The 24,592-nt window shown below is 43.7% G+C and overlaps 2 protein-coding genes across 2 annotated transcripts in view; one reads left to right on the top strand and one right to left on the bottom strand.

Annotated features, from left to right (window-relative positions):
• LOC115113195 (serine protease HTRA1A-like) overlaps window positions 1–24,592 on the top strand; it is a 34,449-nt gene that overhangs the window by 3,146 nt on the left and 6,711 nt on the right. The window contains exons 2-3 of the mRNA XM_029640553.2: window positions 16,428–16,527; window positions 16,858–17,062. Coding sequence (XP_029496413.1) covers window positions 16,428–16,527; window positions 16,858–17,062 — 305 coding nt within the window. The remainder of the gene's footprint in view (window positions 1–16,427; window positions 16,528–16,857; window positions 17,063–24,592) is intronic.
• Window positions 9,940–11,056, bottom strand: LOC135565561 (uncharacterized; the record flags this gene model as incomplete). Its single annotated transcript, XM_065012786.1, has 2 exons — window positions 9,940–10,747; window positions 10,943–11,056. Coding segments are annotated over 2 exons (909 nt in total), but the record flags the coding sequence as incomplete, so codon positions are not given.

The following is a 24,592-nucleotide window of genomic DNA, read 5'->3' as shown; positions in this document are numbered from 1 at the left end:
TCCTTGTGAGCAATTTCCAAATGCCTGAAGGTACCACGTTCATCTGTACAAACAATAGTACGCAAGTATAAACCCCATGGGACCACGCAGCCATCATACCACTCAGGAAGAAGACGCGTTCTGTCTCCTAGAGATGAACGTTCTTTGGTGCGAAAAGTGCAAATCAATCCCAGAACAAAAGCACAGGACCTTGTGAAGATGCTGGAGGAAACAGGTACAAAAGTATCTATATCCACAGTAAAACGAGTCCTATATCGACATAACCTGAAAGGCCGCTCAGTAAGGAAGAAGCCACTGCTCCAAAACCGCCATAAAAAAGCCAGACTACGGTTTGCAACTGCACATGGGGACAAAGATCTTGTCCTCTGGTCTGATGAAACAAAAATAGAACTGTTTGGCCATAATGACCATCGTTATGTTTGGAGGGAAAAGGGGGAGGTTTGCAAGCCGAAGAACACTATCCCAACCGTGAAGCACGGGGGTGGCAGCATCATGTTGCGGGGTTGCTTTGCTGCAGGAGGGACTGGTGAACTTCATAAAATAGATGCAATCATGAGGAGGACAATTATGTGGATATATTGAAGCAACATCTCAAGACATCAGTCAGGAAGGTAAAGCTTGGTGGCAAATGGGTCTTCCAAATGGACAATGACCCCAAGCATACTTCCAAAGTTGTGGCAAAATGGCTTAAGGACAACAAAGTCAAGGTATTGGATTGGTCATCACAAATCCCTGACCTCAATCCTATAGAAAATATGTGGGCAGAACTGAAAAAGCGTGTGCGAGCAAGGAGGCCTACAAACCTGACTCAGTTACGTCAGCTATGTCAGGAGGAATGGGCCAAAATTCACCCAACTTTTTTTGTGGGAAGCTTGTGGAAGGCTACCCAAAACGTTTGACCCAAGTTAAACAATTTACAGGCAATGCAACAAAATACTAATTGAGTGTATGTAAACTTCTGACCCACTGGGAATGTGATGAAAGAAATAATAGCTGAAATAAATCATTCTCTCTACTATTATTTTGACATTTCATATTCTTAAAATAAAGTGTTGATCCTAACTGACCTAAGACAGGGACTTTTTACTGGGATTAAATGTCTGGAATTGTGAAAACCTGAGTTTTTAAATGTATTTGGCTAAGGTGTATGTACATTTTCGACTTCAACTCTGTGTTAAAGAATAGGACTAAATCTAATTAAACTTGAAATGCACTTTAAATCAAGTTTGATTTATTCCTATTCTTTAACTTTGATTTCTGGTTGAGATGGAGATGTGAATCCAACAGAATGATTAACTTGCAGATTACTTTTGAAATCAACCTAAGCTTAAAAACCTAGGCCGCCTATATGTATTGTCTATTTTAAGTTGAACCCTGGGTTGAATTGAAACACCAGCTGTTGATGTTGTTGAAAATGCTATATAGTCCAAAATAGTATCGTTGTTGTTATACTGTATGATTTATAAAGTATGGTTAAGTTTAATTTCCCCTGTTAAATCAACCCTATGAAATGACTGATAGCATTAGTGAATATATTTAGCTATTAAAATAACTGTCAATAATCGTTCTCATGATACCACATTGGTTGTAGTCAGTGACAAACTTCAAAGCTAAGCAGAGCTGGGCTTGGTTAAAACCCTGGATGGGAGATCAAATGAATAGCTGTTTATAGATTAACTCTCCAGTAGGAGGTGCTCCCCGGGCTGTTTTTTCTTCTTCTCATGCTGGCTATAAATCTTCTTTGGGATAGGGGGTGATATTTTGACATCCGGATGAAAAGTGTGCCAAAGTAAACTGCCTGCTACTCAGGCCCAGAAGCTCTGATATGCATATTATTAGTAGATTTTGATAGAAAACACTCTGAAGTTGTTTGAATAATGTATGTGAGTATAACAAAACTAGTGGAAGCCAGTTCCTATGGCTTCCACTAGATATCAACAGTTATTGGAAATTGGTTGATGTTTTTCCTTTGAGAAATGAAGAAGTACGGCTATTCAGAATGAATGTAAAGCCAAGTATACTCTTTTGTTTGGGGCGCCCTCAAAACAACAATTGATTGTGTTAGTCTGAATTTGAAATCGATTAAATCAAGATTTTATGTCACTGATCTACACACAATACCCAATAATGTTAGAGGGTAATTTGGTTTGTAGAAGTTAAAATGTGCTCAACAAATTGCATATTAAGTTGCATGGACTCATTCCATTTTAAATAATAGTGGTTAACATGATTTGATAATGGCACCCTACCCTATTAGGGTACCTCAATCGACTACTGAATTTAAAGCACAGACCAGGGAGGTTTTTCAATGCCTCGCAAAGATAGACACTGGTTGTAGATACACTATGCAAAAATAAATAAAGCAGAAGCTGAATATCCCTTTGAGCATGGTGAAATTATTAATTAGGCTTAAGATGGTGTATCAATACACCCAGTCGCTACAAAGATACAGGCGTCTTTCCTAACTCAGTTGTCGGAGAGGAAGGAAACTGCTCAGGGATTTCAACATGAGGCCAATGGTGATTTTAAAACAGTTACGGAGTTTAATTGTTTTGATGTCAGAAAACTGAGGATGGATGAACAACGTTGCATTTATTGCAATAGGTCATTGTTGCTGACTTTATCATGGAGTAGCCTATATTAATTTCCAGGATTAGATTAGAAACCTCATGGTGTGGAAATGTATATGGGCCTTTAATGCCATTCTTCCGTGCAAGTGGCCCCTTTTGTTCTTCAAACGGACGGCATCATTTGGATGGAGGCATGCCGCTTGTGGGTGACCTGAAGTGCTTTCCTTGTAAAGTTCTGTGTGTACAGTTTTTGGAGTTGTGGCTGATTCCTGCCGACTATTTTGCTGGCCTGATAGACAACTTGTGCCAGTTTACTCCTGTTTCTTACTGAAACATTCTCATACCAGAAGATGTTGAAGGTTAAAACACTCTGTAAGTGATCTGTACACTATGGTCAGTGTGTGTTTGCTTGCATTAAAACTTTGTAGCTTCCTTTAGTATAAAAACACTACCTTTTGTATGGACTCTACTCTGTGAGTCCTCAGTTTCAGCCAGTGCAGCTGAGCTGCAATCTGAGACGCTTGTAATCAGAATCAGTGGGACTCAACATAAACCAGACCGTCTATCCATCCCAGATATGTTTTTGTTATGAAATATAACATTAACAATTTGTGGCAACCTTTTAAGGGGTTGCTATTTCCCTCCTCAACTTTGTCATTGCTAGAGCATTGTGTCATATAGCCTTGTGAATTATCATGGCTGGGCTTGTGTCATATAGGCTTGTGAATTATCATGGCTGGGCTTGTGTCATATAGCCTAGTGGAGTGTCAGGGCTGGGCTTGTCATATAGCCTAGTGGATTATCAGGGCTGGGCTTGTGTCATATAGCCTACTGGAGTATCAGGGCTGGGCTTGTCATATAGCCTAGTGGATTATCAGGGCTGGGCTTGTGTCATATAGCCTAGTGGAGTATCAGGGCTGGGCTTGTCATATAGCCTAGTGGATTATCAGGGCTGTGCTTGTGTCATATAGCCTAGTGGAGTATCAGGGCTGGGCTTGTCATATAGCCTAGTGGATTATCAGGGCTAGGCTTGTCATATAGCCTAGTGGATTATCAGGGCTGGGCTTGTGTCATATAGCCTAGTGGAGTATCAGGGCTGGGCTTGTCATATAGCCTAGTGGAGTATCAGGGCTGGGCTTGTCATATAGCCTAGTGGATTATCAGGGCTGGGCTTGTGTCATATAGCCTAGTGGAGTATCAGGGCTGGGCTTGTCATATAGCCTAGTGGATTATCAGGGCTGGGCTTGGTTAAAACCCTGGATGGGAGATCAAATGAAGAGCTGTTGATAGATCAACTCTCCAGTGGGAGGTGCTGCCCAGACGTTTTTTTCTTCTGCTACTGGCTATAACGTTGAGCATCTGAAGTTGTTTCAAAAGTATAATTTCAACATATTTTTACAAGGTTTGTCTGGGCATAAGCAACATTAGAATAGTAGAATACATAAGGTGCAATTTCAAAATTTGGTTGTGCATCAGCAGTTTTTCTCTTGTAATGTCAATCACTGACAGTCACTCAATTAGCCATGTCAGCTAGCAATTTTTAGCAATCTAAACTTGTAGTAATACAGGGGGCCCCCATTGATTTAAAATGTTTATTTGTCATATACACATGTTTATCAGATGTTATTGCGGGTGTAGCGAAATGCTTGTGTTTCTATCTCCAACAGTGCAGTAAGTAAGTCACTCTCACCCAGATATCATTAAAGAGCAACAGACCCTAAAAAGCAACTTCTCATTTTGAAAATGTTCTATGTGGCATCGATATGAGTCAGAATATTCTAGTGTCAAAATTGACTACTAAGTATAAATAGGATCATTTTGGTCATAAAGTCGGCCTCGTCCAAAACTGAGATTTGCGAGCTGATAGGAAAAAATGATATGTCAAGGAATGAAGGTTACCATATCAGTTTTTCTGGCAGCACCCAAATAATCATAAATTCGGATTACAGCTTCACGCGACCCAATCATAATACGGTGGGCAATTTGTGTTGACATTCAATATCTCTATGGGGCTAGTTAGGTCCCATTTACATTACATCATGTAAATGGGACAATCTTTTTAAATGTCAAAGGCACACAATATTAATGACTTAATGTCATACCAACTATAAGTTGTAGAAATTCATATACAAATATTGGCACTGCATCTGTTCCTAACATTTTCAAAATGTGAATGACTCTGAGGAGGATGATGCAGAGACGACCTTTACGCTCACACCTCACCCACTGGTGGTAGAGAGATCAACAGTTATTTAACTGTGTTCTTTAACTGTGTGTATGTCTGATGTGTTTAGTTCTTATAGTTGGACCACGCCCCAACACCTGTAGCAGAATCCACCTCTAGGCGAGGACACTTTCACTGCGCTAGCTGATTGTGTGTGTGCATGTGCCCAGTGCATATCACAGTATTTGTTTTCAAAATGCTGCTTCATTGTTAGACAGTTAATGTAAGTGTCCAGAAGGCTATCTGAAGCTTTTTGAAGGTCTCCATGTGTATACCTTTTCCAACATGAGGACACACAAGGCAGGCCGAAGTTATGTCTGAGAGTGTCTCCTCCGTGATTGAGCAAACATTTGGGATGCAAATACTTGATCCAGCTCTTCTCCAGCTCCAGTCAGCCTAAAAAAGCAAAGTGCAGCTCTGTGCCAAGCTACATGAAGGCCTCTGGCCAAGTAAAGAGAGGCTCCAGACTACTGGCCTCACTTAAAGCAAACACATGAAATTACACTTGGTACATGATGTAATTTGCATCTAGTTTCTGAAGTTGTCGATTATGCAAGTTGTTTGAAGTGGCACAGGATTTAGGTAAAATGTTGCTGTCCCATGGGCCCCTCTTGTGTTTTCTCAACTCATTTAGTCACAGACTGGCATATATGACCTGCAAAAACTAGTTTTAGATTTATTGGTATTTTACAAGAGGTAAGATAATACAAATGTTGACTTTAGGATGTTGAGAACAACCTTTTCCTTCATTTAAATTCACACCCAAAGGAACAGCAACATTATGCATATCTCTGGTGAGTGATTGGGGCTCGCTGCTTTTACAATGGCAAGCTGTGTTGATGTGCTTTCAAATCAAATGAAAGTTCATTGGTCGCGTTCAATGGGGAATGTGAATTGTCTTTGATTATGCTTGGTGGCTCATATACAGTATGCTGACCGTGCACATTTTTCCTCCCAGCCTCCTCGTCTCTGCCTCGCTTTTGCCACTCTTCCTCTGTTTCTTTCTTTCTCTATAACCATGTTTCCATCCACAGTTTCAGGGAGTCAAGTCATATTGTATAAAAAAAAATGTTTAAATCACGACAGTTGTGATGGAAACAGGAGGTTTCGGTGTAATTTTATAAATGCCGACAGATAATGTGTTCGTTCTATATGGTGGGATCTTTTTGTGTTGTTAAAATTCATTATGCAGGAAATGGCATTGGAAACCCCTTTATGCGCAAATATTGATATAATAACTATCATATCGAAAGTACATTTGGAGTCATGCGATGATATGGTGTTTGGTCCTCCCACTAAAATTTGGGAAACCATGCAGTTTTCAGGCTATAGATTAAATAAATGATGATGAACTTCACAGGGTGGTGTATGAGCATGATGCTCCTTTCCAATAAATGTTGAAGGTCCCATTCTGGTGACATGATGATCGATGCTTGACTGCCGTTTCACAAATACGAATATTCTTGCTGTTATCCATAATAGGTGAATCTCGTCATGTAGACTAGCCAACCTGCACAGCCTACCCTGCGAGCTGTTGGCTAGAGCGCATGTACCAAGACCGGAGGAGGCCATTTGGTATTTAACGCAACAGTTTTTGTGACAAAACTATCGGTAGAGTTGAAAATGCTATGGAAGCACATTGAACTTTAGATTTGTATTCGGTACATGAGAAATTAAGCGAAAAAATATATTTTGTGTTCACTACATCATCACGCAGTGATTTTTATCTGCAACAAGTCCATTTGGTGGAAACATACTGTACCATTGGTGGAGAAAATAAATGTGCATATTTTCTTTATGTGGAGTCTTTATGTGGAGAATATTCTCATGAAAATATGTCGGCAATTTGAAGAGAACCTAGTTTACTCCTTCCTCTGCTTTATCATTCTCCATATTTCTTTCCCCATTCCTTTCCCAGTCTCTGATCCCAAATATAAGGCACATTCCCAGACTGTAGTTCACTACCCAGTCCTCTAGACTATACCCTTTCTAGTTTCACACTCTCAGTTCATCAGCAAGGGTCTAGGGTCTAGGGACAGTGACCAGGGATTGAATTGGGATTGTGCTTTTCTGTGTATGTTCACAGAGCTCAGTGACTATGTTTCCTTTGACTTAGGGACTCTCTCAAAGGCTTAGTGAATGTGTATTCAGTGCAGCCAATGCATTTGCTGCATCACAGCCTCGCAGCAAGGGACGTGAATTAACAGTAGTACTGCAGAAGGAATGCAATCCATCTGACACTGCAACCCAATCCCTCTGCATGTAGGATGGGGATAAGGAAGAGCAGCTTCCTTAGGGAAACTCTCATAAAGTAACACGCAGACTGGTGTGTGTTGGGGAGTGCTTGATACAAGAGTGAAGTTTGGTTTCTTGATGAGGTCAGTGAGTTGGAGTGTGTCTAATTAGAGGGAGAGATACATACCTGGGTGGAATGTCTCTTTGAGAGGAGGTTACTGAGCTGGCCCTTGGAGATCATGACTATCTAAAGAAGCTCATTGTTTCATGAGCATTTGAGTGTTTTTTTTGTGTTGCTACATGTTGCATAGACATAACGAGACATGTAGAGAGAAAATGTGGCTCCATCCTCCTCTACTCTCCTCCTCTACTCTCCCCCACTTCTGAGGAGGTAAAGTTGAGGGCACGGCCACTCTGCCAGACAGCCAGGCCAGACGAAGGTAACTGATAAGACAACGTGGACCACCATTCAGGGAGCCAGAAAAGACATGACTAACATGTAGCCTGCAGTGTAGGAGTGTTTTGCCAGTAACCGAAAGGTAAAAATCTGTTGTTCTGTCCCCGAGCAAGGCATTTAACCCAATGTTTCATGGGTGCCATGGATGCTGTTTAAGACATCTCCCCACACCTCTCTGATTCAGAGGGGTTGGGTTCAGTGCGGAAGACACATTTCAATTGAATGCATTGTTGTACAACTGACTAGGTATCCCCCCCTTTCACCCTTAGATGACGATAGGCTTTGCTTTGCTTCTGATGGTACCCCTCTCTCTTCCTCTGTCTCAGTCTGTAGTAAAGCATGCCTGCCTGGGGATTGAGCACTCAAATCAAAAAGCCATCTGTCTCAGTTTAACTATTTGTTTGTAGAACCTTTTTAAGTATATTTTATTTGACACAATTCAACATTGAAATAAATATTGCCAGTGAATGTGGGTCGACTAAACTTATATTTATATACAGTATATAATTGTGTAAGGAAGCTTATGCAGATGTCCTCTATTTAAGAACAGTAAAATCTGATAATCATTTTTCAAAGGCATTCCAATGATATTCACGATTTTGGAGGGAGTTTAGTTTCTTTTTTTTAAACCATTATTTAACTATGCAAGTCAGTTAAGAACAAATTCTTATTTACAATGACAGCCTAGGGACAGTGGGTTAACTGCCTTGTTCAGGGGCAGAATGACAGATTTTGACCTTGGCAGCTCTGGGATTCGATTCACCAACCTTTTGGTTACTGGCCCAATGCTCTAACTACTTGGCTACCTGCCGCCCAGGTTTAGTAGATGCTCTCCATCCTTGGTCCATATGCTTTTTGATTTGTCTCGTGGTCGACTTCATTCCATCCGGCGTTGACCTGATCTGAACCCCAGCTCCTGCGACAGTGTCTCATTAATAAATAACCTGTCACGGTCTACGTACAAGGCAACAGTACCTTACACTGCTATGGAAGGAGCGCACACTGACTACATCTGGTTTGTGATTTTCCCAAGTCCGCAAGAAAGGTTTCGTCATCAACTGGCACAAACCCACTCTCCTTCATTTCCACTGCAATGATGTGTCTGTGGAAACAAATCAGGTATGTCTGTCAAGAGGGAGAGCCAGGTATCATCATAACGTTGAGAAGTGAAGAAGACAGGTTGTAAATTATGACCTCTCTAGAGAGACTTCAGACTGATCTTAGGTCTAGATGTGAGACTTATCCCTACAGTCCAATCCCATTGTGTTTGAGCTATGTTCTTTTCCATTCTGTGATTTTCTTGTTTTAAACTTTAAGGAGAATACTTCAGACCCTGACCTTCATTGCAGATCTACTCGAATTGTACTACACCAGCTTAGCTCAAATGCTTGTCGGATGTGGCAGGGCTTGCAAACGATTATAGACTACAAAGGGAAGCACAGCCGAGAGCTGCCCAGTGACACAAGCCTACCAGATGAGCTAAACTACTTCTATGCTCGCTTCAAGGCAAATAACACTGAAACATGCATGAGAGCACCAGTTGTTCCGGAAGACTGTGTGATCATGCTCTCCGCATCCGATGTGAGTAAGACCTTTAAACAGGTCAACATTCACAAGGCCTCAGGGCCAGATGGATTACCAGAACCTCTACCACAAGCATGCGCTGACCAACTGGCAAGTGTCTTCACTGACATTTTCAACCTCTCCCTGTCCGAGTCTGTAATACCAACATGTTTCAAGCAAAACACCATTGTGCCTGTGCCCAAGAACATTAAGGTAACCTGCCTAAATGACTACCGATCCATAGCACTCATGTCTGTAGCCATGAAGTGCTTTGAAAGGCTGGTCATGGCTCACATCAACACCATTATCCCAGAAACCCTAGACCCAATCCAATTTTCCGATGACACAACAGTGGTGGGCCTGATCAACGACAAGACAGCCTATAGGGAGGAGGTCAGAGACCTGGCCATGTGGTGCTAGGACAATAACCTCTCCCTCAACGTGATCAAGACAAAGGAGATAATTGTGGACTACAGGAAAAAGAGTACAGAGCACGCCCCCATTCTCATCGACAGGGCTGTAGTGGAGCAGGTTGAGAGCTTCAAGTTCCTTGGTGTCCACATCATCAACAAACTAACATGGTCAAAGCACACCAAGACAGTCGTGAAGAGGGCACGACAAAACCTACTCCCCCTCGGGAGACTGAAAAGATTTGGCATGGGTCCTCACATCCTCAAAAGGTTCTACAGCTGCACCATTGAGAGCATCCTGACTGGTTGCATCACTGCCTGGTATGGCAACTGCTCAGCCTCCGACCGCAAGGCATACATTTACATTTACATTTAAGTCATTTAGCAGACGCTCTTATCCAGAGCGACTTACAGATTGGTGCATTCACCTTATGACATCCAGTGGAACAGTAGTGCATCTAAATCTTTTAAGGGGGAGAGGGATTACTTTATCCTATCCTAGGTATTCCTTAAAGAGGTGGGGTTTCAGGTGTCTCCGGAAGGTGGTGATTGACTCCGCTGTCCTGGCGTCGTGAGGGAGTTTGTTCCACCATTGGGGGGCCAGAGCAGCGAACAGTTTTGACTGGGCTGAGCGGGAACTGTACTTCCTCAGTGGTAGGGAGGCGAGCAGGCCGGAGGTGGATGAACGCAGTGCCCTTGTTTGGGTGTAGGGCCTGATCAGAGCCTGGAGGTACTGAGGTGCCGTTCCCCTCACAGCTCCGTAGGCAAGCACCATGGTCTTGTAGCGGATGCGAGCTTCAACTGGAAGCCAGTGGAGAGAGCGGAGGAGCGGGGTGACGTGAGAGAACTTGGGAAGGTTGAACACCAGACGGGCTGCGGCGTTCTGGATGAGTTGTAGGGGTTTAATGGCACAGGCAGGGAGCCCAGCCAACAGCGAGTTGCAGTAATCCAGACGGGAGATGACAAGTGCCTGGATTAGGACCTGCGCCGCTTCCTGTGTGAGGCAGGGTCGTACCCTGCGGATGTTGTAGAGCATGAACCTACAGGAACGGGCCACCGCCTTGATGTTAGTTGAGAACAACAGGGTGTTGTCCAGGATCACGCCAAGGTTCTTAGCGCTCTGGGAGGAGGACACAATGGAGTTGTCAACCGTGATGGCGAGATCATGGAACGGGCAGTCCTTCCCCGGGAGGAAGAGCAGCTCCGTCTTGCCGAGGTTCAGCTTGAGGTGGTGATCCGTCATCCACACTGATATGTCTGCCAGACATGCAGAGATGCGATTCGCCACCTGGTCATCAGAAGGGGGAAAGGAGAAGATTAATTGTGTGTCGTCTGCATAGCAATGATAGGAGAGACCATGTGAGGTTATGACAGAGCCAAGTGACTTGGTGTATAGCGAGAATAGGAGAGGGCCTAGAACAGAGCCCTGGGGGACACCAGTGGTGAGAGCACGTGGTGTGGAGACGGATTCTCGCCACGCCACCTGGTAGGAGCGACCTGTCAGGTAGGACGCAATCCAAGCGTGGGCCGCGCCGGAGATGCCCAACTCGGAGAGGGTGGAGAGGAGGATCTGATGGTTCACAGTATCGAAGGCAGCCGATAGGTCTAGAAGGATGAGAGCAGAGGAGAGAGAGTTAGCTTTAGCAGTGCGGAGCGCTCCGTGATACAGAGAAGAGCAGTCTCAGTTGAATGACTAGTCTTGAAACCTGACTGATATGGATCAAGAAGGTCATTCTGAGAGAGATAGCGGGAGAGCTGGCCAAGGACGGCACGTTCAAGAGTTTTGGAGAGAAAAGAAAGAAGGGATACTGGTCTGTAGTTGTTGACATCGGAGGGATCGAGTGTAGGTTTTTTCAGAAGGGGTGCAACTCTCGCTCTCTTGAAGACGGAAGGGACGTAGCCAGCGGTCAGGGATGAGTTGATGAGCGAGGTGAGGTAAGGGAGAAGGTCTCCGGAAATGGTCTGGAGAAGAGAGGAGGGGATAGGGTCAAGCGGGCAGGTTGTTGGGCAGCCGGCCGTCACAAGACGCGAGATTTCATCTGGAGAGAGAGGGGAGAAAGAGGTCAGAGCACAGGGTATGGCAGTGTGAGCAGAACCAGCGGTGTCGTTTGACTTAGCAAACGAGGATCGGATGTCGTCGACCTTCTTTTCAAAATGGTTGACGAAGTCATCTGCAGAGGGGGGGGGGGGGGGGGAGGAGGAGGATTCAGGAGGGAGGAGAAGGTGGCAAAGAGCTTCCTAGGGTTAGAGGCAGATGCTTGGAATTTAGAGTGGTAGAAAGTGGCTTTAGCAGCAGAGAGAGAAGAGGAAAATGTAGAGAGGAGGGAGTGAAAGGATGCCAGGTCCGCAGGGAGGCGAGTTTTCCTCCATTTCCGCTCGGCTGCCCGGAGCCCTGTTCTGTGAGCTCGCAATGAGTCGTCGAGCCACGGAGCGGGAGGGAGGACCGAGCCGGCCTGGAGGATAGGGGACATAGAGAGTCAAAGGATGCAGAAAGGGAGGAGAGGAGGGTTGAGGAGGCAGAATCAGGAGATAGGTTGGAGAAGGTTTGAGCAGAGGGAAGGGATGATAGGATGGAAGAGGAGAGAGTAGCGGGGGAGAGAGAGCGAAGGTTGGGACGGCGCGATACCATCCGAGTAGGGGCAGTGTGGGAAGTGTTGGATGAGAGCGAGAGGGAAAAGGATACAAGGTAGTGGTCGGAGACTTGGAGGGGAGTTGCAATGAGGTTAGTGGAAGAACAGCATCTAGTAAAGATGAGGTCGAGCGTATTTCCTGCCTTGTGAGTAGGGGGAAGGTGAGAGGGTGAGGTCAAAAGAGGAGAGGAGTGGAAAGAAGGAGGCAGAGAGGAATGAGTCAAAGGTAGACGTGGGGAGGTTAAAGTCGCCCAGAACTGTGAGAGGTGAGCCGTCCTCAGGAAAGGAGCTTATCAAGGCATCAAGCTCATTGATGAACTCTCCGAGGGAACCTGGAGGGCGATAAATGATAAGGATGTTAAGCTTGAAAGGGCTGGTAACTGTGACAGCATGGAATTCAAAGGAGGCGATAGACAGATGGGTAAGGGAGAAAGAGAGAATGACCACTTGGGAGAGATGAGGATCCCGGTGCCACCACCCCGCTGACCAGAAGCTCGGGGTGTGCGAGAACACGTGGGCAGACGAAGAGAGAGCAGTAGGAGTAGCAGTGTTGTCTGTGGTGATCCATGTTTCCGTCAGTGCCAAGAAGTCGAGGGACTGGAGGGAGGCATAGGCTGAGATGAACTCTGCCTTGTTGGCCGCAGATCGGCAGTTCCAGAGGCTACCGGAGACCTGGAACTCCACGTGGGTTGTGCGCGCTGGGACCACCAGATTAGGGTGGCCGCGGCCACGCGGTGTGGAGCGTTTGTATGGTCTGTGCAGAGAGGAGAGAACAGGGATAGACAGACACATAGTTGACAGGCTACACAAGAGGCTACGCTAATGCAAAGGAGATTGGAATGACAAGTGGACTACACGTCTCGAGTGTTCAGAAAGTTAAGCTTACGTAGCAAGAATCTTATTGACTAAAATGATTAGAATGATACAGTACTGCTGAAGTAGGCTAGCTGGCAGAGGCTGCGTTGTTGACTATGTAGGCTAGCTGGCAGTGGCTGCGTTGTTGACACTACACTAATCAAGTCGTTCTGTTGAGTGTAATAGTTTCTACTGTGCTGCTATTCGGGGCTAGCTGGCTAGCTAGCAGTGTTGATTACGTTACGTTGCGTTAAAAGAACGACAATAGCTGGCTAGCTAACCTAGGAAATCGCTCTAGACTACACAATTATCTTTGATACAAAGACGGCTATGTAGCTAGCTATGTAGCTAGCTACGATCAAACAAATCAAGCCGTTGTACTGTAATGAAATGAAATGAAAAATGTGATACTACCTGTGGAGCGAAGCGAAATGCGACCGGGTTGTTGAGTGCGGAAGTTCTGTTCGGTAGACGTTGGCTAGCTGTTGGCTAGCTAGCAGTGTCTCCTACGTTAAGGACGACAAATAGCTGGCTAGCTAACCTCGGTAAATTAAGATAATCACTCTAAAACTACACACTCTAAACTACACAATTATCTTGGATAAGAAGACAGCAAAGACAACTATGTAGCTAGCTAACACTACACTAATCAAGTCGTTCAGTTGAGTGTAATAGTTGTGCTGCTAATCGGTAGACGGTGGACGTTAGCTAGCTGGCTAGCTGCAGGGCAGATAGCAGTGTAGACTGCGTTAGGACGACGAAATACGATAATTACGCAATTATCTATGATACAAAGACGGCTATGTAGCTAGCTAAGAAGAAATTGCTAAGATTAGACAAATCAAACCGTTGTACTATAATGAAATGTAATGAAATGTAATACTACCTGCAGACCGAGTGCGGATGCGACCGCTCGCTCCAACCCGGAAGTCACGAAGAAAGAAAGGCACCACAGAGGATAGTGCGAACGGCCCAGTACATCACTGGGGCCAAGCTTGCTGCCATCCAGGACCTCTATACCAGGCGATGTCAGAGGAAGGCCCTAAAAATTGTCAAAGACTCCAGCCACCCTAGTAATAGACTGTTCTCTCTGCTACCGCACAGCAAGCAGTACCGGAGTGCCAAGTCTAGGTCCAAGAGGCTTCTAAACAGCTTCTACCCCCAAGCCATAAGACTCCTGAACATCTAATCAAATGGCTACCCAGACTATTTGCATTGTCACTTCAATGCATGGTCACTTCAATAACTACCTACATGTACATACTACCTCAACTAACCGGTGCCCCCGCACATTGACTCTGCACCGGTACCCCCTCCTGTATGTAGTCACACTATTGTTGTTTTTACTGCTGCTTTTTAATTGCTTGTTACTTTTATCTCTCATTCTTATATGTTCTTGTATTTTTTGAAACTGCATTGTTGGTTGGGGGCTCGTAGGTAAGCATTTTCACTGTAAGGTCGACACCTGTTGTATTCGGCGCATGGGGCTAATACAATTTGATTTGATTTAAGATACTATTGGGTGTAACAAACCCAGTCATTCATGGATGAAGTTTTAACATTGGCTTTTGTTAGACTAAAATGAAACAAGTTGCCTGAAGTTATCATGCTATATGACCCCCTTATTTTGGGGGGAAATTACAGCTATGCTGACGATATGAAATATGAATTCCATTTAGGAATTTCCCCTCTTGAACAGGAAAGAAATGGGGTATTCTGAACGTATAATTAAGTGCAGTATGTCAGGCTAGTGCTCATTCTACACCTGTCTTGGGCCTCAAGCAGAACGTTTTTTCTTTTCTCAACCCATCACAGTAACGTTAAAGTTAGACTAAAAAGATTTCGGAATAACTTCTAATCATTGGTAGACCTATTCTTCTAGGTTTATGCACATCACTTTGCATTGGATGGTGCGTAATATAACTTTATGTCCACTACAGCAAGGTGTAGGATTGTACGACAAAACATACTTTGTGCTCTCTTTCCATGTTTTTAACATAATTATTTGAGGAGGATGTGGAAAGATAAGAGTTGTTTAAAGCATGATTGTTGTATTTACTTAAATGGGTAATCTGCAGTTCGAATAATAACAAAGCGGACACCCCACCTCGGTTTTGGTCAACAGCTCAGGAATTGGGTTGGAGAAATGTAACCTCTCTCACATTCATAGACTGAGCTATGAAAGCAAGGAATGACCGTCCATGATTTCAAAATTATAGTTTTAACCATGTTTTGAGGCTACATAGTCAATGTTTGTTTACAATTACATTGTTTTACTCCAGTTTGTAAACAATCTTATATTTGGGGGTTTCTGATCGGGTACAACAGTTTAACTAAGCTCATGAGGCATTTTTAAGTTATATTCTTCAAGAATCACCCCATTCACGAAAAAGGTTTGTGTGATCGTGGCTTTCTAGGTAAAGCAGGCAGACAGGCATAGAGGCATTCAGTTACTGTTCGATTGAACGTTAGAATGGGAAAAACGAGTGACCTAAGCAGCTTTGAGCATGGTATGATCATTGGTGCCAAGCGCGCCGGTTCCAGTATCTCAGAAACGGCCGGCCTCCTGGGCTTTTCACACACAACAGTGTCTAGGATTTACAGAGAATGGTGCGACAAACAAAAACATCCAGTCAGCGGCAGTCCTGTGGGCGAAAACAGCTCATTAATGAGAGGTTGAAGGAGAATGGCAAGAATTGTGCAAGCTAAAAGGCGAACCACAAAGAAGCAAATAACGGCTCAGTACAACAGTAATGTGCAGAGCGGCATCTCGGAACGCACAACTAGTCAGTCCTTGTCATGGATGGGCTATTGCAGCAGACGACCACACCGGGTTCCACTCCTACCAGCTAAAAACAAGAAGTGGCTCCAGTGGGCACACGAGAGTCAGGATTTGGCGTAAGCAGCATGAGTCCATGGCCCCATCGTGCCTGGTGTCAATGGTACAGGCTGGTGGTGTAAGGGTGTGAGAAATGTTTTCCTGGCACACCTTACATCTCGATACCTATTGTGCAATGTTCCCATGCCACAAAGAATTCTGGCTGTTCTGGAGGTAAAGGGGTGTCCAACCTGGGATGGGTTTACCTAATAAACTGGCCACCGAGTGTATATTAATTCAAAAGTTTAAAAAATAAATAATGTATGTTACAATCACAGATTGCCGATTTAAAAAGCAAAATGTCTATGATAATCTTCAGAAAAGGCTTAATTCACAACCTGGAAAAAGACAGTATGATATAATTACACGGTATATCATCAACATTTCCTGACTTGTCTTCTTACAGAAGACTTCAAAAGGCACTTACAGACACAAACACAGGATAGTGTCTATGCCACAAACTGTCATCGTTCCCTTTCTCTTCAGATAATTACCAGTTTCATATGCTGGACTTATTCTTGCACTGCTGTTACATTTTGTCATTGTATTTGTGTTTCTGGTGAGTAAATTCTTATTGCAACATCCTGTCTTTGTTGTATTTCTAGCCCAGGACAACCCTAACAGTCTGAGACACAAATACAACTTCATCGCTGACGTGGTGGAGAGGATCGCCCCGGCCGTGGTTCACATTGAACTCTACCGCAAGTAAGAGCTGTGTGTGTGTGTGTGTGTAGGTCCTTGAATATCTGTAGACAAATACCAGAGTTTTCTTTACGACCCACCTGGATGTAAGAATACACTAGTTGGGACAACACTTAAGTACTTATCCTTTTTCATTATCTCTGCCTCTCATTCTCTTTCTCCATATCCCCTGTCTCTCCATCCCCCTTCTCCCTATTTCTATTCACCCCTCCCTTTCTCTATAAATGTATCTCTCTCTCTCTCTCTCTCTGCATCTCTTTCTTTCCCTTTCTCTGTATCTCTTTCCCTTTCTACCTCTCTCTCTCTCTCTATCTTCCCCTCCCTCTCGCTCAGGATGGCATATTCTAAGAGGGAGGTGGCGGTGGCCAGTGGCTCAGGGTTCGTGGTGTCGGAGGATGGACAGATCGTGACCAACGCCCACGTTGTGGCCAATAAGCATAGAGTAAAGGTGGAGCTTAAGAGCGGCGCCATTTACGACGCCAAGATCAAAGACGTGGATGAGAAGTCCGACATCGCACTCCTCAAGATCGACTCACCAGTAAGAGTGGTCACTAGAGGTCACGGTCATAGTTACAAATCAAATTGAAATAACTTTATTCAAACAACTTACCACATTAATAGTTAACATAGGAGCCAAACGGAGGCATAAGGAATGGGTTTGCAGTTAGAAACATTTGCAACATGTTAGTTTGCTTGTGTGTGCCACCCACTCCTTCACAAAGATTGTCACATTATTTCTTCAAATGGAAACTTTATGGAATATTATAAGCGGCATAAATAGTGGGTTTGAGGAGTGTGGCTTTACACAGTAGCTCCCACGCTTCAGTCCTTTTTCATTCCTGCCTATGAGAGTGTGTGGGAATGACATTGACAGTTTCAACACCCGGGAAGCAGATTGGATTTTAAATACAGCCTTCCAGGTCAACAGCAGCCATCTTGGTGCCGTACTTTCCTATATTTTACAACTGCATATCGAGACACCGTTGGCAACGTGAGCAACAATTACTCAATATTATTCCCTATAAAACAGCAGGGGAGTCAGAATTCCAAGATGTTATTGATAGAAAGGTGTTGTTCAGCTTGATAACATAGAGAGGTGATTGTTTGAGTGATGCAACCAAATTGTCCTTGTAAATGCTGTTGGCAAATGGCACTCAGAAAAAAAATACTTCATAAAACAGCAGTCATTACACAACGATTCTCAGAAATATACCGTACTTGGAAGATATTCCGCAAAGACTCATTAACAGCAGATGAAAACCCATGTTATGCTCCAATGAGAAAATAGTTTGGATTGCAAAAGTTTTGCTCATAAATGGCCTTACAGGCCAGGCCATGTAAGGTTTTTGCCACGGGAAAGTACAGTAATATTGAGAGGCTGTTGCTTTGTGGACCAGCGGGATACACATCCCACATGAATCGTAGTCGACAACCATATGAAGGAATGCCTGGCACCTAGTCAAAGCCACGGGCTAGGAGTAACTGCACAGCAGAATGCCTCACCAAGCTTTCACTTGCTTCAATGCACAGCTGAAAAGACACTCACGACAAGAACAGGGCTAGACACTGCATCAGCCCAAAACGTCAAGACAAGCACAAGGCTATGTTTTCTTTTATGCAGCCTACATTGGTTCCCCATACTGGCCCTGGAAGACCACTGGGCTATATTCTCAGGTCTACATTCAAGACCTATGCTAGACAACAGTCAGGTGATATCAGACCCAAGGCAGTGATCCATCAATATCTGAAGAATAAGATTATGGATGGAAATAGTTGTTGTAATGAAAACCAGCATAAATATTATAGTTCTCAAAACAGGACCAGTCGCAAGACACTGAAAAGTCTAATACTTTGCGCCATGGTGGTAAAGACTACCACCCAACGACTGGTGGACCATGACAGCCCAGCGCTGATTGTGGATTGACCATACACCCGGGGCCCCATTGTGGCTCCATAGCTAAGACTTCTTTATATTTCGTTTATTTGGATCCCCATTAGCTTTTGCATAAGTAGCAGCTACTCTTCCTGGGGTCCACAAAAAACACAAAACATGACAAGTAACAAAACACTGATAGTCAAGGACAGTCACACCATTGATATACAAACAATACAACAACAAAAATAATACAAACAATACAAATATATATATATTTGTGTGTTAGTGTGTCTGTGTTTGTTTGTGTCCCCATCACAGTCCCAGGAGTTATTATTTAATCTGTTTTTAAAGGTAATTTTGCTGTTTGCTTGAGTAATTGGAGGTGGAAGGGAGTTCCATGCAATGATAGCTCTGTATCATGCCATGAACTCGTTTTGAACATGGGGACTGTGAAGAGACCCCTGGTGGCATGTTTTGTGGGGTATGTATGGGTGTTTGAGCTGAATGTTGTTTGATTATGCAGACAGTCTGGAATTTAAGTCACAGTAATATTTATCATAAAAACTAGAAGAGAAGCCGTTAATCTCTCGTCAACCCTCAACCAGGAAAGACTTGCATGCATGTTGTTGATGTTAGTTCTGTATGTGCAGTTAATGGAAAGGCCTGCTGCTCTGTTTTGAGCCAGCTGCAGCTTTGCAATGTCTCTCTTTGCTGCACTGGACCATATTACCAGCCAGTAATCAAGACGGGACCAGAACCTTAATAGCTAGTACAGTTGATTTTTGTGTCAAAAACACAGGACTTATTTTTAATAACAGACATATATCCCTCCCCTTCTTCAGATCAACTTTGTCAATATGACTTGAACATGATAATTTGGGCTCCCGAGTGGCGCAGCGGTCTAAGGCACTAGACCGCTGCGCCACTGCTAGAGGCGTCACTACAGACACCCTGGTTCAAATCCAGGCTGTATCACAACTGTCCGTGGTTGGGTGTCCCACAGGGTGGCGCACAATTGACTTCCCTACTTAAATAAAGGTTAAATAAAAGAAATGTAACAATTGACAATCCAATGTTATACCTAGGAGTTTAGCTTCCTCAATTTGCTCAATGGTCACACCCTTTATGTACAACTCCAGTTGAGGTTTAGGTGTTAGAGAATGTTTTGAACCGAATACAATGCTTTTAGTTTTAGATCTATTTAAAACCAGTTTACCTATTCTGATACTGACTGTAGCTCCTTATTAGAATCTCAGTGAGCTCACTGGCTTTGGCTACTGACATGTAGAGTGTGGAATCATCAGCATACATAGTCATTCTAGTTTCATGTAAGATCAGTCGCAAATCATTTGTAAAAATAGAGAAAAGTAACGGCCCAAGGCAACTGCCCTGAGGGATTTGGCACTGTAGATATCTGATGTTAGAGAAGCTTCCATTGAGGAACACACTGTGGGTTCTATTGAATAAATAACTCACCAAACATGTGATGGCAGGTGATGCGAAGCCATAGCAAGTGAGTTTTTTTCAATAACAATTAAGGATCAATAACATCAAAGGCTGCACTGAAATCTAACAATACAGCTCCAACTATCATCTTAATATCAATTTATTTTAATCATCGGTCATCTGAGTCAGTGCAGTACAAGTTGAATACCCTTCTCTGTAGGCATGCTGAAAGTCAGTAGTTAACTTGTTCCCTGAAAAAATATTATTCTATTTGGTCAAACAATCCTCTCCATCAGTTTACTAAGAACAGGCAGAAATCTGACTGGTCGGCTGTTAGAGCCAGCAAAGGGTGCTTTACTATTTTTAGGCAGTGAATTACTTTCGCTTCCTTCCACGCCTGTGGGCACCCACACTCCTTTAGGCTTTGGTTAAAGATATAGCAAATAGGATTGGCACATACAGTCTGCTACCATTCTCAATAGTTTCCCATACCTGGTGGCTTATCATTATTGATGGATAACAATACTTTTTCCACCTCTCCCACACTAACTTGACCAAATTCAAAACAGCCATCCTTCTCTTTCATTATTAGATATTTGATTTAAAAAAACATGATTGTTCACTGTTCAATGTTGTCATTTCACTTCTGAGTTTTTCCACTTTACGAGTGAAATAATCGTTAAAATGATTGGCAATATCAAAAGGTTTGTTATCGATAACCCATTACCTTCAATGGAGATTAATTGGGTTTTCTGCCCATGACATCATTTAAGGTACTCCAGAGTCTTTTTTCCATTGTGTTTTATGTAATTTATCTTTGTTTGGGAATATAATTTCTTATTTTTTTATGTTTAGTCACAAAATGGCTCAATTTGTTGAGCCAGCTGTTGAAATCTTTGCCCCAGTTGTCCCTTCTATGCGAGACAGTGTCTACCCAGTTCCATGGGGGACAGCACATCCCTAATGCTAATGATACAGGGGGTAGGGGAGGGTGTTTGTGAGGGAATGAGTCGAATAGAGATGGAGAGAGTCAGTGAAAGAGAAATTAGAGGATGAGAGAGGGAGGGAGATAATTAGATGGGAAAATAAAGGGAAAGTTGGAATTTCTTAATTTGAAATGTAAGGGAAAATATAGTCAGTCGTCACAGTTTTGTCCTCAGTGCTTCAGGTCTGTACTCTTAAGTATTAATCTCTTTCCATCTTTTCCTCACTCCCTCCTTCTCTGTATCTCTCTTGCTTCAATTGGGAGTCATTATGAGTAGGGGTTACTATTGTCAAACTTTGTAGTGCATATAAGCCCACTGAGAAAGAATCAATCACACATGTGAGCTTTGAAAATGTATTTTTTGGATGTAGAATATCCTTTCTTCCCCCTCGGTGCTCCATGAGAAGCAGAGTTTATTGGTGGCTGGGTTGGTCCGTTCCTGGGTTGTGGTGTGGTGTGGTGTACCCCCGTCTCTGGGGAAGACATTAGTCTGTCTGCAGCAGCTGGGACTTCAGAGGATGGGAAGGGAAAAAGTGCTACACTCCTTTCTGACAGAAAGAGAGTGGGATAGGAAGAGAGGGAAACAGTTCCATATGTCTGGAAAGCTAAGTGCACTAATAGGCTAATGAGTTCTCTGTGTGATGTAGCGCTGGGAAGATATTGAGAGAGGTCATCATGTAGGGGAAGGAGCAGCTTGTTAACCCTATCAACTCACTGCCTAACTTGTCTCTCATACACAATAGTTCACTGACGATGTCCTCAATTTGGGCAGTGCCAATAAAAACTGAGGAAGTCATGTCGACAGACTGATTGCGGTTAAACATACCTAGCCAAAAGAGGACGCCACATCATCATCACTAAATGCATTAGCTCTTATTGGTTTAGGAGTCATCCAGGACATGCTCTGCTCCTCATCTTGTGGAAAAAGTGGTGTTCTTCTAGAAAGAAGCAGAGGGTAAATGAATCACATCCTCGTCTCATCCTCCATTTCACTCGCTCTCCCACAATCGTTCTCATCCATTTGGATGCAGCGTGTGCGGACGAGGGCCAGGGAAAGCCGACTGGCCTTGCTCTTCTATTCCATGCTGCAGACTTGGCCTAGTTTGTAGGTGGTTGTTTTCCAAGCCAGCGATGCAGGGAAGAGAGACCCAAACATCCAACCGCATCTGGTCAGGTCTGCATGGCCCAGAGATCAAAAGTGTGTGGCGTCTAGCCGCCGTCAGTGAGATGTCATCCAGGGTGTCTGTAAACCTGAAGGAAACACAGAGGGAGCTTTTGACCACGTGTTGTCTGGGATATTTACAACAATGTGCGCATATTGTTTTTCTGTCCGATATCAGTGAAGGTCAGGTTAGCCAGTATGGTTGAAAGGTGTTTATATTAACTAGCCTATACTATTAAATATTGTTCAGATGGCTAGCAATCAGTGAGGGAAGGGACATTTATTTTTCTTATGACATAGATTTTCCCCAGCCCCTGTGATATAGTTGGGTGCGCGCGTAACTCTTTCCCTGAAACTAGCTGTTATGTTGAGCTCACACACATACGTTTCCTGCCACCCCTCAGCCAATGCCGATCCCCAGAGCTGATGGTTCTACAGGTGTGAGCATGTTGGATCACACTCCTCTTTATTCATTGTGGCACAACCCTTGGGCTAAAAGTTCACGTGTAGCCAAAGTACTGTACACCCACCAACAGTCACACCACTTGCTAGTCCTCCCCATGATACCTACAGTATGATCTCTGCATGGTAGCACAGTGCTACAAAGATAACATAATACCCACTGCCTTGATTTCCCCTATAGGAAGAACACAGTAGTGACCACAGTAAAGACCGTAGAAGTTGTAATAGGTTGAATCACCAAACAAAGGGTGTATGTATTTCACTAGCATGTCTCTTTGAACTAACGGGTGCCAGCTGTGTTGGTGTCAGTTTACAGTTGTGAATTTGTTGGGTTAAGTCAAATGAACCCGTTTTCATATATTTACGTGAGCCTTTTAAACTATTAGCGAGTCCATCACAGCATGAAGCTTGACAAAACAAGTTTGCACCTAGGCTCAAGTCATAAAATAGGAGTTAATGTAGTAGGTTTTAAAAGCGATTCCAAACTGCCAAAGCTATAATATGAAACAAAGGCTCGTCTATGGCAACAAAGGAGGCATTTTCCCTGTCGGTCCTTCCACCCCCTGCCATAGCAGACACTCTAGATGTACTGTACAATTTTCTAGAGATGGTTGAGATGATGAATATATGAATATCTGGAATGATACCACCACTTCTAGGTGCCCCTGTCATGCAATACTTTTTCTGGATGGCTACTAGTAAATACGGGCTTTTCTGTTGAAGTATACTGTCTCTGTCACTATCTCAGCCTCTATTCAAATCTGAAATTGTGCCATTCTCAGTTATGTATGAAGCAATCAAGATCTTGGAAAGCATTCATTGTTTAAGAATAGAGTGGTTGAAATTTCAATTAAAAAGTTTTAACTTGAGACTGAGGACCAGGTATTAGTGCCTTTAACTGAAAGCATCTCGCATGATGTCGGGGGACGGCCAATGCAGGAGAGGGTTTCCTGCTCCTCGTCTTCTACCTTCAACCACCTCTTCTTAATGTGTAAAAACTGTTGGTAGATAAATCCGGCAAGATCTAGGACCACGAAGAAAAAAAAAACTGTCTGTGCAGTTGGCTTCTGCGCCCCCTCACCCGCTAGTGACTGAATGCTGATATACTTGGTTCTGACTCACTACAGGCTGTCCAGCAAGAACAGTACGGAAGCTTCTCACAGTCCAGGACTTTTATTATCTTCATCACCGCACACTGTAGTGTGGTAAATGTTGGGGATGAGTGTTAAGGCATTAAGACCAGCCCATGGTTCAAAATAACCTGGTGAGTCACTTATGGTCAAGTGAAGGTCAGAACCACCAAAAATTACATATACAGTATATGACACGGAATCCACAAGGACAAAAATGTAGCTGCAAGTGGTTAGTAGGTGATAGCTAGACTAACAGTCATCACACATGAAGAGTCACTGCATTTAATGTTTCCTTTGTGCCTATTCACACACAGACACTCCCACCCTCAAAGGGCTCATATCAGCTAGTCTAGGCATTCACAGTTTATGAGTGAATGTGTGTAAGCATGACTGTACCGCCCTCAAGACAGTGGCAGCATTGTGTGTAAGCAGATGGATATGTTCAGGTGTGTGTCAAGATGTGTTTTCATCATTCACTAGGCCGAGACATTTCAATAAGCACCAGTCGATTGTATAACAATCACGCTGTTATTACCACTATCACCACAGCAAGCGGCTGGCAGACAACCAGTCCTGACGGTCTCAGTGACTAAGACTCACCTGACCTCCTCTTGCCACGTGTGCCTTTTCTATCTGGTTATCCCCTCACCCTGGTCACGTCGGGGTAGGGGCGGTGTGTGTGTGTATTTCCTCACAAGGATAACAAAACAATGAAAATTCAGACAAGTGGGGACATTTCGCAATGCTATTTTAGGCTTAGGGGTTAGGTTTAGGGTTACAATTAGGGTATGGGATTGAATTATGGTTCGGTTTAGGGTTTGAGGTTAAGGTTAGGGTTAGGTTATAGGTTAGGGTTAGGGTTTAGGCAAAATAGGATTTTGAATGGGAATCAATTGTTTGGTCCCCACAAGGATAGTAAAACAAACGTGTGTGTGTCTTTGTTCCCGTGTGTGTGTGTGTGTGTGTGTGTGTGTGTGTGTGTGTGTGTGTGTGTGTGTGAGTGA

This window comes from Oncorhynchus nerka, linkage group LG28, assembly GCF_034236695.1.
Source record: "Oncorhynchus nerka isolate Pitt River linkage group LG28, Oner_Uvic_2.0, whole genome shotgun sequence".
In the NCBI taxonomy this organism is placed as follows: Eukaryota; Metazoa; Chordata; class Actinopteri; order Salmoniformes; family Salmonidae; genus Oncorhynchus; species Oncorhynchus nerka.
Note: the sequence above shows the minus strand (reverse complement) of the source record. Positions and strands in the feature narration are given on the sequence as shown.